The sequence below is a fragment of the Aptenodytes forsteri genome, unplaced genomic scaffold (genome assembly GCF_000699145.1).
Source record: "Aptenodytes forsteri isolate BGI_AS27 unplaced genomic scaffold, ASM69914v1 Scaffold245, whole genome shotgun sequence".
In the NCBI taxonomy this organism is placed as follows: Eukaryota; Metazoa; Chordata; class Aves; order Sphenisciformes; family Spheniscidae; genus Aptenodytes; species Aptenodytes forsteri.
In genome coordinates this window covers 213099-230953 of record NW_008795686.1, presented here as the reverse complement: position 1 = coordinate 230953, position 17855 = coordinate 213099, and the positions used below count along the sequence as shown (strand labels likewise).

At 40.8% G+C, this 17855-nt stretch overlaps 1 protein-coding gene across 1 annotated transcript in view; it reads left to right on the top strand.

The window, feature by feature from the left end:
* Positions 1–15654, top strand: part of LOC103901779 (hormonally up-regulated neu tumor-associated kinase homolog A) — a 24765-nt gene extending 9111 nt beyond the window's left edge. The window contains exons 5-9 of the mRNA XM_019472983.1: positions 3216–3343; positions 5513–5648; positions 7199–7376; positions 13786–14005; positions 14901–15654. Coding sequence (XP_019328528.1) covers positions 3216–3343; positions 5513–5648; positions 7199–7376; positions 13786–14005; positions 14901–15652 — 1414 coding nt within the window. The 3' untranslated portion in view covers positions 15653–15654. The remainder of the gene's footprint in view (positions 1–3215; positions 3344–5512; positions 5649–7198; positions 7377–13785; positions 14006–14900) is intronic.
* Positions 15655–17855: the final 2201 nt, after the last annotated feature.

Sequence of the window (17855 nt, the reverse complement as noted above, 5' to 3'; positions counted from 1 at the left end):
CAGTCTTTACCAAACTGTGTATCTACAGAGGACAAAGTGTTTTGCTTTGATCTACAAGGTTGCTGGTACCTACATATAGGCATCTGATTCAGACGTCTAAAGTAGAAGCTTACCATTCCTATATGCTCAAAAGAGAAAGAGGTTTTATATACACATGAATATATAATGCACATTATTCCTCTCAAGACCTGCTTCTGGCAGACATACTATATATTCGGGTTTTGACCTAACTATGATTCTTATACCTCAGCTTCCTCTAAATTTACAGGATGTGAATGGTACACAAAGTTAAGGATGAAGGGACAAATTCTACCAAATTACTTCAGTATAAGTCTGGATTTCAAGAGTGTTACTCTGAATTTATGTAGACATAACACAGATGAATCAGGTCTAGAGGATGCTGTCAGCACTTAAATAGGATTATACTTATTTCACATTTCAGATGTCTGAATGAAGGCAAAGCAGTAACCTTAGAACAATTTACTGAGCTCCCTCCGTTAATAAACATCACATAACAGGTCAAGGGCTATATAAAACTTATGTAAGGCCCTTGGTATTTAATATAGACATATTCTACCTTTTAGGCATAAAACATATTTACAGTTTAACCTGAATTGTTCACATTATCATCATGAAAAAGGGCATTCTGATGAACTAAAATATTAACTAGAAAGATAAGTTACTTCTATTGTCACAAAATAAGTAAAGGATTACAGATCGACTGGACTCTGGCAAAAGATTCCAGCGTGGTGGAGAAATACTGACTTTATGCAGCAGGACTGACAAGTAGTCGTTACAACGGGAACCAGAAAGCCATATTCAGTCAGAAGCACATTCAGAAAACCAACCAGATTCAACTACAACACAGCTGAGGCTCCTATGAGGCAACAGTGAACAGCAGTGCCTGTTTTGCCTAATCATGACTTTTGTGCCTAAGATTTTAAAGATTCTTCGGAGGACGGGAAAGTGATTAGCTTTCGTGCACCAGCTGAATTGAGTAAACAGCTGCTGTATTCAAACAAATCCAGATAGTTCAGTGGGATAGAGGAGGAGCAGTCTATTATAGCTAATAAACTTTTAAGTTTAACATGCCATCAGATTCTAGCTACAATTAACTACTAAGTGCATTACTGTTAACTAGCTACATTTTGTGCATAAGATTTTAAAAGAGATTTTTAGGATGGCAGCTCCATCCATTCCCCAAATTCTCATACCTTGGGGATTTCCACATCCAGTAGGCTGATGAAAAGAACTATTGCCAGTTTAAAGCACCAGTCGTGTATATCATCACCAGCAATTTAAAGTGCATGGTAGTGTTTGCAGTGTTGAAAAGAAAAATGTATTTAACGTTGTAATGACATTAGAGATCCATTTGCACTGCATGTTACTCCCACTCATCAGAGAATATTCAGGGGCCCTTCTCTCGCTTCAACTCCAGCTACATTTAATCCACGTGCTATTATGTATTATAGAACGACAATCCTTGCTACTTCAGTCAACTGAATGTCGTTTCATTGCAGCATGTTTCCTTTGTAACTCTGTGGTTTTTTTACTCAAAGGATTCATCAGGAAAGTTTTGGAAAGCATTACATTCAAGGACTAGATTTATCAGAACGTTTGGTAAAGTGAGAAGAGATTGAGCTCACCTAAATTTAGCCATTTAACAACCAGGCATCTGGGTTATACCAGGCAGTTAGTGTCCTGTTATTGTCGGTGCAGGGAGACAGCTCATCTCCTGAGACACTTCACTGTAGCCTAAAATAGCTGTATAACATAGCTGTGATGACTCTGTCTTGTAGAAGCCTGTCTCTTTCCATTGATAACTACTGATACTTAGGTTTTAGATGGTGAAAGTGAGACAAGATAAGTCCTAGCCGAGAGTAATAAAAAGCATTTATCCGTAGGTCACTGGTTCAAATGCAATCCAATGCAACATTTAGAAAAAGATGCCACCATCTTCTCATGGTTTTTCAATGGCGCCATCATCTTCTCATGGTTTTTCAACTGTTTGAAAACGTTAAAAAAAGAGATACTTAGGTTTTAGATGGTGAAAGTGAGACAAGATAAGTCCTAGCCGAGAGTAATAAAAAGCATTTATCCGTAGGTCACTGGTTCAAATGCAATCCAATGCAACATTTAGAAAAAGATGCCACCATCTTCTCATGGTTTTTCAATGGCGCCATCATCTTCTCATGGTTTTTCAACTGTTTGAAAACGTTAAAAAAAGAGCCACCATCTTCTCATGGTTTTTCAATGGCGCCATCATCTTCTCATGGTTTTAACTGTTTGAGCCATCATCTTCTCATGGTTTTTCAACTGTTTGAAAACATTAAAAAAAGATTGTTGTTGTGCACACCACGAACAGATCTGTTTCACAGATGACATTGTCATCATCTGCACTAATGTACCACCAGATCAATTAAATTAGAATTGCCTGAATTCCTAAAATGACTGTCTTGACTGAGGTCAATAGAGAAACGGCAAAGGATGTCAAAGAGCAGTGCTGTTGTGGTGGCACAACTCAGCTGGAGCAAGGAAGTACCATGGAGAGTGTTCAAGGAAACCTCCCTGTTTGCAAACTCAGGACAGCTAAGCAAGTTTTCCAAACGTTGGTACTTCTGCAAACTGAATGGCAAACCTTCACAAAGTTTGCTGATCACTGCTAGCAGACTGTTAGTCTTTCTCAAGAGTTAAAGTTTTAAGTCTTTAGCCAACAGCAAGCTGTTACCAAACGAATGCCTTCTAGGCATAAGTCACACCTAATTTAGTAATCTGAGCAAAGCAAGAACAACTGAATTACTATTTGGAACAAGATCTATCACATCAGTCCCAGCTCTGTGTTGTCACTCAGCCTCCAAACCAAAATGCTTTATTCTGATGGGCTGGGTACACTACACTGACACTCCAATGAGCTTATTTTAAAAATAAACAGCAGGTTTCCACTTTCAACACTGCAGGCTTTCCAGCCACTCACTGTACAGTCTATTTTATACACACTTCCCACAACATTCTTTTCTAGATAAAATGGCATTTACACAAAGAAAAAAGGCATAAGTTATGTATTCAGTACAAATTGCTGCTTAGAGGTAATTTGTAACCCTGTTCTTGATACTGAAGGTAAATCTCTGAAACCTGACTCATAGCTTTGTGGGATTTTTAAACAAATATTTATTAGCATTATATGGAGCTCTGATGTTTGTCTTTTTCTTTGACAGAGGTGTAAGCATGTTTGCTATGCTAACTGGCACATTACCCTTCACGGTGGAACCCTTTAATATCAAGCAACTACATCAAAAGATGTTAATCAGAGAAATCAGCCCTATTCCATCAGATATCTCCCCTGGTAAAGTACTCAAATTTTTATAAATAATACTGACGTATAAAAGGTCTAACCCATGTAATAAAGTGAATTTATCAATAACGCAATCTTCTGGAAAATAAGAGGTACCTTTTCCAGTTGCTTTGTTTGCATTTAGAAATAACTTTTGTGTGCCTTAGGCAAGATATCTTTATCTCAGGCTAGTAGGAAAATAACATTGTTGTCTTGTCAAAAGTCCACTATTCTTGGTTCTTATTTACAGGGGAAATAAAATGTACATTGCTTTTACATAAGTGGAGCAGCTGTGCAGTAAATGAGAACACTGTCATGTTTAGTGTGTCCAATGCTGTGTGTCATAGCCAGGCATTCTTTCCTGGTTTTCCCAAAAATCAGTTATCAAACCTTAGATAATTTTTCCTGAAGAGCTTATCTTTTGGCTACAGACAGAACCCACAACATTGAGATAATTTAAATAATGGGACGGCTATTTTTGTGAAGAGTCTGTTCATATTTTTTATGAGAAAGAACTGAAATACAACATTTTTCAATGAATTTTACTGACAATCTTTAATGAGGTACCGTCTATGGAGTCTTTTAGGATGACTGGGAAAGATAGTTCTCAGAAGCTCTAGCCTGAATTACAGCCCATGGCTCAAAAACCTAGAAGTCATGTTGGTGTATATACACTCTGGGTTAGCAGTCCAAAATTTACTTCCTCAAAGCTCAAAATTCTGCAGCTTTACAATGATTCCTGTACACCTCTGTCCCTATTTTCTCTCCATCTGGACTAGCATCTTCTCTGTTGACCATCACAGGCTTGGACCCCTTCTCACAGCCGTTACTGTGCAGCTTCACTGACCAAGTCAGAAAGCAGAGCAGAATGAGACATGCTTTGCCCAGCTATCTACCAGCATGAGTTCAGATCTCCCCATCGTTTTGAGCAGCTTTGCTCTGAAGTTAGGCAAGAATGAGCCTAGGAACCAAGATTAGCTTCAGTTGCTGCCTGCAGCCAAGCACTGGGAAGCAGCAGACAGTTCCAGACTAAGCTAGCTGGATCTAGTCCGGAGTTACAGTATTAAGATAATGTGATGATTCAATTTCTTTTTCTCCCCCAGTAAATGGTATGAGGATATCTACCATAGCTGTCCAGAATGTTTGTACATTAGTCTCTCATTTATCTTTCTTTGGAGATTGGTTGCCAGATAGCAGCTCCGTTTTTCTACAAGCCCTCCATAGCTGCAATTATAATATTTCTAATTTTTCTTATTTATGCTATTGTTATAGCTTCTACTAATAAATGCATTATCTCTGCTTTTCTACAAAGCCCACACAGTTAGTGGAAGATTGCGGATAACTCCATTGTTCCCTTGCCCATTGGGAATTTAGTGAGAGAGCAGTAGTAAACAAGCTTTGCATACTTTAGATCTAAGTTCTTCTGAAGGAGATTACAAGTGAAAGGAGCAGTACGTTCCCAGTTTAATGCTCACTTGCTATTTTGCTCATTTCAAAACATCCCCAAGGAATATGGAAGAATTCAGTAGAGTTTTCCCAAGAAGACAAAAAAGAGAGGGACTTTATGCAGTGTTGGAGCTGAGTGATAGACATATGGGAATGTTTGAGCTTTCTCTGTCCCAACTCCAGGAAGCCAAAGCACAGCATGTCATCTGAGCACATGGGTCCATCTCCCTCCCTCAATACAGAGAGTTTTATCAATGCGATTAGCTTCTTTGTGTGAAGAACGTAACTCCTGGGTAGTCAGCTGGCACAGAAGCGCCCCTTCCCAGAGCCCTGATCAAATGCTGAGTCAGCACAATGCTGAGATTGCTATTGATGCCATAGGCTGCATTCACCGGGGTAAATCAAGCAAATTAGGAAGCGAGGTCCAGTGCTGTACCTGTAGAAGCATCCATAGGCCCATAGCATGCCTCCCGGCATGGTTTGGCCCATGCTGCCCACGCTGCTCAGGCGTCCTTGGGGGAACAGGATCACCACACGGGACCACAGCAGTCTCAGAGAGCTGGAGCTGTTTTACTCAGCAGTGCAGAGGTAGCCCTAGAGACTGGATTTTAGCTGAGGTTCTTACAATGTGGAGAAGCAGGGCAAGTGCCACATTTCTGAAAAAGGAAAATTTTGCACTGCCCAAATAATCAGGTATTACTAGTAAACAAGCTATTTCATCCGAATACTGCACAGGAGCTGTACACTTCATGCAGTCCTTACTTGAGCCTGACCCTGCTAAGAGGCCTGGAGTCAGAGAAGCAATAAAAGACAAATGGTTGAACGAAGGCTTCACCAGGAAAATACTGACTGCTGCTACCTATGAGAACAGGTAACAAATGTCACATCTCTCTTCTAGCTTGGGATTTCAGGATTCAGGATTTGTGGGGGAAGTGTTAGGGGTTTTAGGATTTTTTTTGTTTTGTTTGTTTTAGAAGATTTTTGTTATCTGCTCAGGGCTGTTCCAAAATGACAGAATTTTATTTCAGAAAACACCACATCAACTTTTCTAATCATGGATAAATTTTATGTAAGAGGAAACATTCTTATAGAACTGCTTATATCCATTGTATCAATAATTTTGTTCTCAACATGCCTCACTGGTGCCACTAATTCCTAGACAGTGTGCTTCTAATCCTTTCCTGCAAAACTAGGTCTCGCATGCCCACTTGAGGGAACATTTTTATATTACACTGAAGCACTTGTTATTCTAATAATTGTTATTCTCATCCATCTTTGTAACTGGCCTTAACTAGTCTGCATTTTTTCTTAGCAAGCCACTTTACGATTTAAGATTATTATAAAAGTTTGAAATAGAGATGTGCAATATGACACCTCACAGAAACATTGCCAAATTTCGAGATGTTAATTCATCTTTCATATCGAGAGACTGCAAAGCATACTTTGCATGTCTTTAAATACCTAATTTCAGTGATGGACCTTCTACATCTTCCTCACAGCTGGAAGTAGCTAGTCATGGGTCTAATATTTTGTGCCCAGATCATTCTGTAAAAATCAATAGTTTACACTAATCGAAAAAGAGAGTAATTTGGCTTTTGCAATCTGCACCATCTGTGAAGGTGTCTACAGGACACATGGCAGGTTTTCCTGCCACAATCCAGGCGATCCACTGTCAGTCACAGCCAGGGCTATTAGAAATCTATGCGCAATTTGTTCATTTCTCTGAGAATTGCCCACCGTTCCTGCCTTTGCCCTCCTTCCCTCTCCTCAGATGTGTCCGTGCCCATTCATACTGAAGTTTGACAAGTTTGAAAAAATGTCTTAGGAGTCTCAGAATCCAAGGCTGTCGTATTTCTAACATGCCTTTACTAGACTTTACTACCCACAGAAGCCTGTAAAATAATTATCACTATAACATAACCAGTTTTATTTCACAGTCTGATTTATACAAAAATAAAAAACCTCCTAGACTTTCCTTAGTTCTTTTTTTGTCCTTTGAGATTTTCCTGCCTTTGGGGCTCTTCCTGTCTTCTTACACACACGCACACACACAATCTCTCTGTTAAGCCATTTAAGACTACTGTACTGAGAACCAAAATATACACACTCGATTAAAATGAGAAAATGCTGGTTTCCATCTTTTAATTTTTCAAGCTTAATCCTGGTGGGTGTCCTTTCAGAGTAATCAATTATATCAACAATAGGATATTTAATAATGCAGTAACAGAGCCTCAGCCCAGCAGTGGAGTTAGCTTAGCCAGACAGAGGATTTTTGCCCAACTGTGTATCATAGTTTGCCTGTACAATCGACTTAGCCTACTCCAGCTACATCACAAGAAGTGTGTTGTCCGCTTACGGTAAATTCTGACATTGTACCTGGACGCATCATTTGTATTTAAATATTTTTTCCTAATATTTCAGACTTTGCCCCAGTGAATTGAATCCTGTTGTTTTAAACTACATGACAGAAATGATGGAGTTCAGTCTTTCAGAAGTTATCAACATTTTAATACATAACAGACCCTCTCCTGCCATGGCTTCTTATTGCTTATTGCTGAAGAAACTGCTCAGATACCAGAAAGACCACAAAAGACTCCAGGTAAGATACCATGATCATGACAGGCATAAAGTACTCCCTGGATTCTTCTGAGGAACGTCGCAACAGCCACACAGCACATGTGGAAAAGATGGTTGTCCATGGAACGGAGACAAAACTCACTAAAAATAGTAATGAAATTGCAGATCTGGGTGCAGTCTCAGGAAACCTACGTTCTGGCATTCTCAGAGGTGATTATTTTAAGAGATTTTTTTTTTCCCAGAGATAAATATACCCTTTTTTTATGACTAATGAATTTTAAAAATGGGCTGCTGGTTGTAATGGGATTGAGAACTATTCTGCTTTACACAAAAGATTACTTTTCCACTGGGAAAAGGAGCATTAGCATCTCAGCGACCTCGCCATCCCTTCCCTTTCTGACTGGTCCGTGAGGGCCTGATCCAAAGCCTGGGGAGGTGAGTGGGAAGCTGTGAAAGTTGTAAAATCTTTTCCCAGCATCTTTTTTTGTATTTTTACCACTGTATCTTACACTCGCACTCCAGCTCCAACTCACTTAGGGACATGGAGTGAGATCAGAGGGGACAAAAATTTAAAAAATAAATTCAGAAAATTATGGTAATCACTGGTAAGGCCACAATTAGTTAAAAAGGCTGTAAGCTTTTCTTTTACAACCGTCTCCACTAAGGGGTTCACAGCTCAGTCATAAAAATTTTGCTTCAGGCAGAAACTAGGCAGACAGGAAGCCAAATTCCAGCTTCTAACACACAAGTGCAATGGGAAAAGTTTCAGCTACAAAACAACACACATCAGCGATTAGCCTCCCATTCAAAGCCTTCGCCCTGGAGAAGCTGTATTTTGAGAAGGTCCAGCTGACTCCTCTAGAAATTATTCAGATGTGCTTGAGCAGATCCAGATCTCCATCCCAGCACACAGCCCCAAGGTCGCAACAGCCTGTGCAGTGTTTGCAGGCAGAGCCATAACTCAAAAATATGAGTTGGGGAGTGTGTGTGTGTGTGTGCGCGTGCTCACGCATGCTTAGGGGGAGGAGGCTTTCCTTCACATATGTGATTTTTTTCATATTATATTTTTAAATTGGATCTGCTAAATCATAAGTCACTCAAAAAGAGCCGTATTGTGAAGGCTATTGACCAGCTTTCTTGAATCTCTGGATATTGAGCTGATTTACAGCCCCTAGAGATCTAGCCTTCCAGGTAAGTGGTAGCATTTCACGTCCTCTATGACCTCTTTCAGCATCCTACCCGGGTGGAAGAGGGAAGCGATCAGTGCATAAAGTAAGTTACGGGCTGATTAAGGGGCTGCACTGCTTCCTGCCACTCCTGGCATCCAAAATGCCCTCTTAAGGCAGAGAGTCAAGCTGAATTCAAGCACAGACCCAAAAAATGACTCCGATTGTAAGGTAATAACACTCAATTATTGTTTTGAAGTCCTAGTTTATATATATTCCCCAGGCAGGCTGGAGGTTTTGGTAGAGCAAGGAGGAAAAGAGGGGAAGTTTAACAAAGGAATGACTGACATTTTCTTTCTCTCTGTTGACATTTTTCCAGTCAAAGGTTTAAACCCAAACCGGTACTGACCCAAAATAACCTAGCCAGCTACTAGCTCAAAACAGTGGTGACTTTCACAGAATCACAGAATCACAGACTGGCTGAGGCTGGCAGGGGCCTCTGGAGGTCATCTGGTGCAGCCCCCCTGCTCAAGCAGGGCCACCTAGAGCTGGTTGCCCAGGACGATGCCCAGATGGCTTTTGAATATCTCCAAGGATGGACACTCCACAGCCTCCCTGGGCAACCTGTGCCAGTGCTTGGTCACCCTCACAGTGAAAAAGTGTTTCCTGATGTTCAGAGGGAACCTCCCGTGTTTCAGCTTGTGCCCATTGCCTCTGGTCCTGTCACTGGGCACCACTGGAAAGAGCCTGGCTCCGTCCTCTTTGCACCCTCTCTTCAGGTATTTGTATATATTGATGAGATCCCCCGGAGCCTTCTCTTTTCCAGACTGAACAATCCCAGCTCTTTCAGCCTTTCCTCATAGGAGATATAGTCCAGTCCCTTCATCATCTTCGTGGCCCTTCACTGGACTCTCTCCAGTATGTCCACGTCTCTCATACTGGGGAGCCCAGAAGTGGACACCGTACTCCAGGTGAGGCCTCGCCAGTGCTGAGTAGAGTGGAAGGATCACGTCCCTCCACCTGCTGGCAATGCTTTGCCTAATGCAGCTCAGGATACCATTAGCCCTCTTTGCAGCAAGGGCAGATTGCTGGCTCATGTTCAACTTGGTGTCCACCAGGAACCCCAGGTCCTTTTCTGCCAAGCTGCTTTCCAGCTGGGTGGCCCCAGCATATGCTGGTGCCTGGGGTTGTTCTTGCCCAGGTTGTCGTGGTTTAACCTTTTAGACAGACAGAATCTCCCTTCGACAGCTTTGCAGGGAAATGACTTGCTTTTAGCAGGACATCTTTGCTGAGAACCTGAAATACAGGCATAAGCTAGATGCCTAAATTTGGCAGAGTGGATTCTATCATAAATAATACCTTCTAATATCTGTTACTAAGACATAGAAATTAGGAACTTAGAAAAGACCAATTGATACCATCTTTCCATGTTGGTAGAAGTTTGTTTCCTCTTGTTTGTTAGCACGAATTTTGTAAATGCTACCTTTAAACTCATAAACACAAAACCTGCTACTAGTACCTTTTAGAGATTATTCTGTTATCAGAGTGTTTGTAAAACTCGTGGGTTTTTTCCCAGATAGTCACTCTACATTGTTTGTTTCTTAATTTTGCCCCTCCACTCCCTCTTACATTCTTCTGTATTATGAAAATTAATATTTCTCCCTTGCTAGTAGTTAGGCCCTGCAACTATTTGTAGTTAATAATGATCACCTCTTGGTTGTTTCTTATTCAAGCCTTATACACAATTGACCTATGCAATCACTCCTCTCCAGGAGCTCTTTTAAATCATGACTATCGTCCGTGCTACCACCTTATGCCAGTTTCTCCAGTGTTCAATAACATTCGTATTACCCAGAAAGACTGGGGTTTGGGCAAAAGAGGGGAAAGAGAGGGGAAGGCTGGCTAAGAAATCAAGTTGGGTGTTCTTACTCAATGCTCTTATTTTTTCAGCATCCTCTGGCCTGTTCTTCAGCAAAAGATGCTTTATGCGCATGCTTACACAATGGCAAAACTTAGCCCTAAGTGTATGCAAAGTATGTAAGTAAAAGAAAAGAATGCATCTCTTGGATCCCAAGGTGGAGCCCCACACGGGTGACATGACATTTTTGGGCAGAGGCAGAGACAAGAGCAGCCCCGAGCTCCCCTAGAGCCTAGACCACGCTGTGGTGACACAGCTCTTGGAGGAGGCAGCTGGCAGGGCATTATCTTGGGGGGAAGATTCTCTGCTTTGGTCTAAAAGAGGCCAAATTCAACGACCTCTTTGGCAGGCTGCAACGCACTTCAACCACCCGGCCACAGAGAGTTGAAAATGAGGAAGAAGCATAAAGATTGTTAACAGAGTGCAAGGGGGAAATTTCCCACTTTTTCTTCATCTTCTTGTTGAGATCCTGATAATGTTACTGGAGCTTAATTACAACAGCATGGGTTGTAATACATTTGTATTACAAATTATGCCAAGGATATTTCAAAATGCATAGATAGATGTTCTTTCTATTCTGTATAATGCCAACTATTTGTTATTTATTACTAGCAGCGTGTGATCCATCATTAAATCACATAATTTCCTTTCAGCTCTCCAGATCTTGCAAATGTATGCATCAGCTTTAAGTATATGAATAGTTTCATTGAGCTCAACAAGACAGCTTGTGTGCATAAAGCACAAAAACTACCATTTGCATCTAAATGAGGGCAAATTTAAATCTAAATGAGCGGAACAAATAAGTAACAACCAATAGTCACAGGTAAAATGAAGTACCCTGAAAACAAACTGCCATTCATTTACGTTATTTCTGTCTAGGACCGTAAAGGATATTGCATATTCTTGTCTGCCTATGAAAAGAGATATTTACAGACAGCTAATATTTATAAAGGAGTAAAATTCTGGTAAAAAAATAGTCCAGTATTTTTGAGCAAATTAAAAACCTTCCCTCCCCTCAGTGAACTGTAGAGAAAGTTGGCATCTAGCTCTTCTGAAAATTCTGTCCAAAAAGAGCCAAACATATCAAATATCAACACAAACGAAAACATATTTACATTCATGACAATGTTCATGAATAATACGTAATAAAAAATTCCACCAACACAATCAGCTCAAAACATTGTTTGGAATTCAAACACATATTCACAAACCACTGCATTCAACTCATTCCAGGCAGCAGACTACGCTATGATTTTTCACACAATACTGAAGAAACATACAATTTCCTGGGGACAAATTTTCAGCAGAACTTCTAATCTACAACTGCAAAAAAGGCTGTGGAAATTATTTTTCATCTACAAAACCCCCTGTGTTTGAAAAACCAGTGCAAGTCATTGTATTTGCAACTCCTCCTTGTATACACAAGTTAACATTTCTACATGCAAATAATAGTTTTGGTGGACGCAAACAGATGTGATTCTCATTTTTCTGCGTGCAATTAGAGAAGTCTGCTGAAAGCTTGACCCTGAAAAAAGCATAAGATCCTTTCCATGTTCAAATTTGAGCCATAAGTCATTGGATAAACTTAAAACACAGCCTGTCCTTTTATGCATCGTAATTTCTCCAAGCAATGTATTTACATTTTATGTGTGCTGTTGTAGAAGAGGGAGCCTTAATGATTACAATTTGCCATCCAGAACTTTATAGCTAGTCCTTGCAGAAAATAGCATTTCTGCCAAAAAGCTTCCTGCCCAGGTGCTTAACCAATTAGCTCTTAAGAGGTCTGGCAGTAAAACCAGTCATGGGAAGTTTTCTGATATACTGTATATAAGGTGACAGCTTGCAAAATGTAAGATGAAAATTTGTTTTCTTAACTAGCAGTGTGTAAAATCCTGGGAGACTATTTGATTGCATAGCCTAAAATGCTTATGACATCTCAAATTCCCAATTGATCTAGTGTGGTTTTAGCAATATGTTGTCAACTTAAACATATTGTGTTTCTTTCTATAAATACTTTAAAAATAATTTCCTTAATTGTGATTGGGTGCTGCAAACATGTAGGAAGGATGGAGTAACCCCACAAGTTTGAGGTTTGGGGCCCTTCAATCTTTTCCAAACATTTTTGCTAACTCACAAAATACATGCAAGCTTTCAAAAGTGCCTTTTCTCCACAAATTACACCCACTTTTTATAATGGCATGTTAGATTAAAAACATATTTTTCACAAGGGGAGTACTTTGCAATGCAAAGAATAGAAGAAAACCATGAAAGGTAAATATACCATAGTAAAACAAATGACTTCTCTGATTCTGGAAGCAAGAAGTTTGTATTATGTGGGGATGGCAGTGAAAAGATCAAAAATTACTACAGATAATCCTTGAAGTGGTAGCTGCATAACGACAAAGTGAGTCTGCCAAAGATGATATAGAGAACGTGCAAAAAAGCTTGGTATTGAACTGGAATACCCATGTGGGAAATTTCATTTTCAGGAGTGCCAGACCTGAGAGAAGACAGTCTTTGGCAGAAGCAGCACATGGCGCAGATAGCTTAATACAGAACTTAGTACTATAGAAGGGGATTTATTTCACTGTGCAGCCCTTGCATTTTCACAAGGTTTTGATACCTGAAACTCAGCGTGCATGAGGCTACCACAGTGAGGACTCTGAAAACTTGAATCATGGGATAGGCAAGAGTCCTACATATGAGAACACACCCCCACGTGCACGTAGGATGCATGTAGGAGTAAGGATGATGGCACGGTAGCAGGAGGGAGTCCTGTAGCCCATGCTCATGTCAGGATGCTCAGTCCTGTTACCATAGCTCCATGGAGGTCTTCCTGCTGCAATCCCACTGCAAAACCTTCCCAGGACTGTTCTAGCCCTGTGCTGACGGCCTGCCCTCACAGCAGACAGCAACAGTCCCATGATTATCTTCCTCCTGGATCGGGAGGTGGTTCACAGCATCCTGTAATGTTTTTGCTTTGCAGCATGAGCTCTGTGGTACCCTGGTCTCCCTTAGACATCTGTTAGCAGACTCTGTGAGCCATAAGCCTTGAAGGAAGTGCTGCGGGCTCTCCAAAGATGGTATTCTAGCCTCCAGTGGGTTTTCATGAAAACTTGCTCCCCCTGGCCTGTGTGGTAAAAGGCAGGGTCTGCCAGCCCATGTGCAGCCGGGTTTCAGGAAGAACCTCTGGCATGGAGTCTGCTCAGATGAAAAGCTGATGTGTGTAACTAAGGCTTGTGTGAAAACAAGATTTCCCACTGCATGTGTTATACTGTGATTTCCTTTAAACTTCAAGGTGCTTTTTTGTTCCATACTAATCAAATGCGTGTCTGATCATTTTGCAGAAGGAAAATGAAGTAGAAAGACACGATATGAATCCTGATAAACATCTGAGTAAGGAGTCAGAAGTTCAGATTTCCCAGAAGGCTGAAATGGACACTCTGGAAAGCCTCAGGAATTATGGCAATAGGGCATTTCCTTCTGTACTAACCCTGGCAGTACCAGATGCTATTCAAGAAGATGAGATCACAATTAGATTGGAAAACCAAGAAAACTTCCCAGAAGGTACTGTTCTGAAATATAGTCTTGGCATCTTAGTCTGAAAGGGTACTAGGATATCTGCCTGGGAAATAAAGGGAACACGATTCCTGAAAATGCTATAGAAATATCCTTCCACTTTGTTTTGAAATTACAAGTACTTTGAGCAATTGTTTCCCAGCCCAAGTTTGGTGATTGATTTAATGTTGATCAGGTGAAAAAATTAGCAGGTGAACACCTGATCCAGTTTATACTCTGCAGGTATTGATTACAAATAACTGTTCCAGCTCATTGTGCAGGTTAGTTCCCCTATGAGTCACCTTGGGATGCTACTAGTACTGCTAAGGCACTTCCAAGAATAGACATTTATGAGTAAAAAACGGAAATTATTTACATTCCCAGGATGAGTGTGAGCATGGTGCAAGTGTCACAACTTCGCTTATACTCAAGAAGGGGTTGCACTCACATCCATGGCACCATTTTCCATAGTCTCAAAAATATAGAAGATGCACAGTACTGGATAATCAAACTCCAGATCTGAATTTAGACTTATTTCTGCTTCAGTTATTGCACGCCCACAGCTATTCACATATGTGGCATGGTTAAATTAATGTGATATATAGCCCCAGAAGCATAAATGAATAATAGCCACTAAAATTAAGCCAGGCAACTTTACGCTGAGATGCTCATTTAAGACTGTTCACCCAACCAAAAAATTGCTGATTGCCTACCTCCAGATCACCATTTGCTTTAAATCCTTGGTGCAAAATTTCATTCTATGTCAAGATCTACTTTTATTTATGCCTTTACAAGTACTGACATTTTTATTATGGGATGAAGCTGTTTTGATATTAACATGTTATTTTTCTTGGAAATACCATTCCAGCAGAATCTGATCTGATTTATTCTATATTCTATTTAGTTTCCAAGTTTGCAGGCAGAGAGTTGGTCCACCTTGGACCCCCTAAATCATCAAGCAGAAGTAAGCCATGTGAGCCCATGTATCAGCCACTTTTGGACTTTCCGGAGAACCTGAATGATTTTGAAGACTTGACTGAAGCTGGAAAACCATCTCTTCATGAGAAATCGCCATCCACACCAGCAAATAACCAACCTCCCTCTTCAAATGTCCAAGCAATGACATGTACGAGCAAAGCGCCTCCCCGGTCCCTAATAGAAACCAGAATTATTACCAGGAGTCCTTTGCCTCATCAGGACATGAGGTTTAAAGACCTTCTGAAGGCAGTAGATGACAATATTTACATCCCAACACGGTGGCACCTTGATAATGAGGGCACTGATCTCCTCATGATTGACTCCCCCCAGCTGTCACCTTTCCCCAGGCTGCGACAAGCTGCCCTGAGAGAAACCCTAGCTAGAAAGATTTCCTGGCTGGGGGCATCACAGCAACATACAAATATCTGCCCTCTGGTTTCAGTCAATGGTTCAAAACCACCCGCCTTCCCCATGTCCCAACAGCAAATGTTTACCATAAGAAGTATGAGGCAGCCTAAAGAAAACCCAACTCATTTTTTCAACAAGAGAACTAAGAAAAACTTTATCCAACTCAGACACATACCTAAAACTACAGATCTAAATCTTCCAGTTTTATCTCCAGCGTACCAAACCAGGTTGGGGAGAAAAGCAGAGATTCTAAGGTTAAATTTTGCATAAATAAAACACCCACAAAGCATCAGAAGAAAATAGGACGAAGGGGCAGGAAAGAAACAAAGACGGACAGAAACAGAGAGCGAGAAAAGGAAGCCAGGAGAGATGAATCCAATCTTAAAACAAGACACCTCCAAACACAAAGAAGAATGATATGATTTAAGCTGTGTATCCTCTGATATCCATCAAACATTGGGCTACAAATTTTGTGGAGCGCATCGAAGACGCAGAAAAACAGATGCCGCTGTAACAAAACAACATCAAGCATATTTAAGCAAAAAAGTGGACACTGTGGGCAGAAGATATGATTTTAAATATCTTATATCAATACATGTACTGTCCCAAACTTGCGTCACTTGTATTTATGCATTTCATTTGGGAAATAAACCTGGCCAGGCAATTTTCATTAAGCTGTGAACATAATGCAGAAGGTAAACAAACAGTAACAATGATGGAATAATCGATTTTTGGGGGATTGTCATAATAAACAAAATAGTTATGAAGCTGATCTTTTCTTTATTTATTTATTAGTTTTAACTGTGTATTTTAAGTAATGGAGACCATGCAACCTAACTCCCCTGAAAGGAGCAAATCACACATTTTCCTTGTAAATTTAACAGCTTAATTAGGACTGCCTATTCGTAACTGTGTGCCTTTGTAATGTTTGTCTCTTACTATTGAAAACATGCATTTGCTTTCAGTTTCAATGATTTATGCTTCTTAGCTAGATTTTCATAGTACTAAGCTTTGAGCCTGATTCTGTCTTCAAATCAGTTTTATATCAGTTTAAATCCCTTAACTTCAATAGATTTGAACTTGATTGACTCCAACAGGGGCGAGAATACAATGGGAGTCTTCATATTTGCCACTCTGTAAGCTCACATGTAGAAGTAAAAGGTGCGCAAAGGGTTTCGAAGTAATACTAGATAGTTAAACAAAGAATAGCAGCAAGAAAAAGCCGCAGCAGAAGAAGGCATAATCCTATGAGCTAAAACCAAGGCTTTTATCTGACAAGCATGTGGTAAGCACCTGGTCACACCGAGTGGGACCAAACCTGCGGTCCCGTTTTACTCTGCCTCGCCTTCCCCCACCGCGCCGGGACCACATCCACGGGGTGAGCTCTTCATGGTCTACGCAGGTCCTGCACAAGCGTGCCATGCCGCCTCAGTAAGGGCAGCTTACGCAGACCTGCGCGGGCGCCAGCCACTCCGCCATCTCCTCGGCTGGGCTGAAACAGCTATTGCGGAGCCCTGCTCTCAGCCAGCCCTGAAACAACCTCTGAATAACAGAGCTGTTTTTAACTCAGTACATCTTTGCTGACCAGGCTTACAGGGCAAGTCCCAGAGCTGCAGCTGAAGAGCTGGAGAGGAAGGCTGGGGCGCGTGCACAGGAATTTATTACGCCAGCTTCGCCACCGAAGAAAACATGCTGTGTAACTTTATCCTGTGAGCGTGTGGCTGCAAGTCAGATGTGCCACCTGGGATTGCAGCTGAGCTAGGTGGAAAGGCTAGTACCTCTGCCCATTGCTTTTCTTCAAAGCTTAAAGTCTCCTCAGAGCATAACAGCACATGTAGTCACTCCAAAATCTAGTTGGTCAGAACAATCCAGATTGGAAAGAAACTATTAAAAATGCTTGGTGACCCCAGCACAATTTGGCAGAACGCGGCCAGGAAGCAGATACACGTGTGGCATCCCCCTCTGCTCAGAGGGGAAGGAAGGACCACTGGTCTCTGGACAGGGGCAGGTGGCAAGGAAGCTCAAACCCAGCAGCTTCCCTTATACACACCCAAGCTAATGAGTAGCACAGGGGCCATTTGCTGCGCTTATAACTCTGGCGCCATGCAATTCAGAACCTAGAGATAGCTGAGTGATTTCCAGAGTGATTTCCAGATAATGTTTTTCTCTGAAAATCTGATTTTCTTAGAATTTAGAAAATGTTTATGTCTTGAAAACATTTTTAGCTTTGAATTGCCCTTACAAAACACTTTTTGTTTGAATATACAGTTTGAAACAAATGGTTTCAGCTCTAAGTTGACATTTCAATTTACTGTTTCCTTTCACAATACTGAAATGCTTCATTCTCACCATAAATGTCTAACAGCTTTTTCCTCCACATCATTTCTTCACGAGAAAAATTCCTTTCTTTGACACTTTTTAATATTTTGTCTTTATACTCTAATTCCAGATGACAATAACATCAAAATGCTCT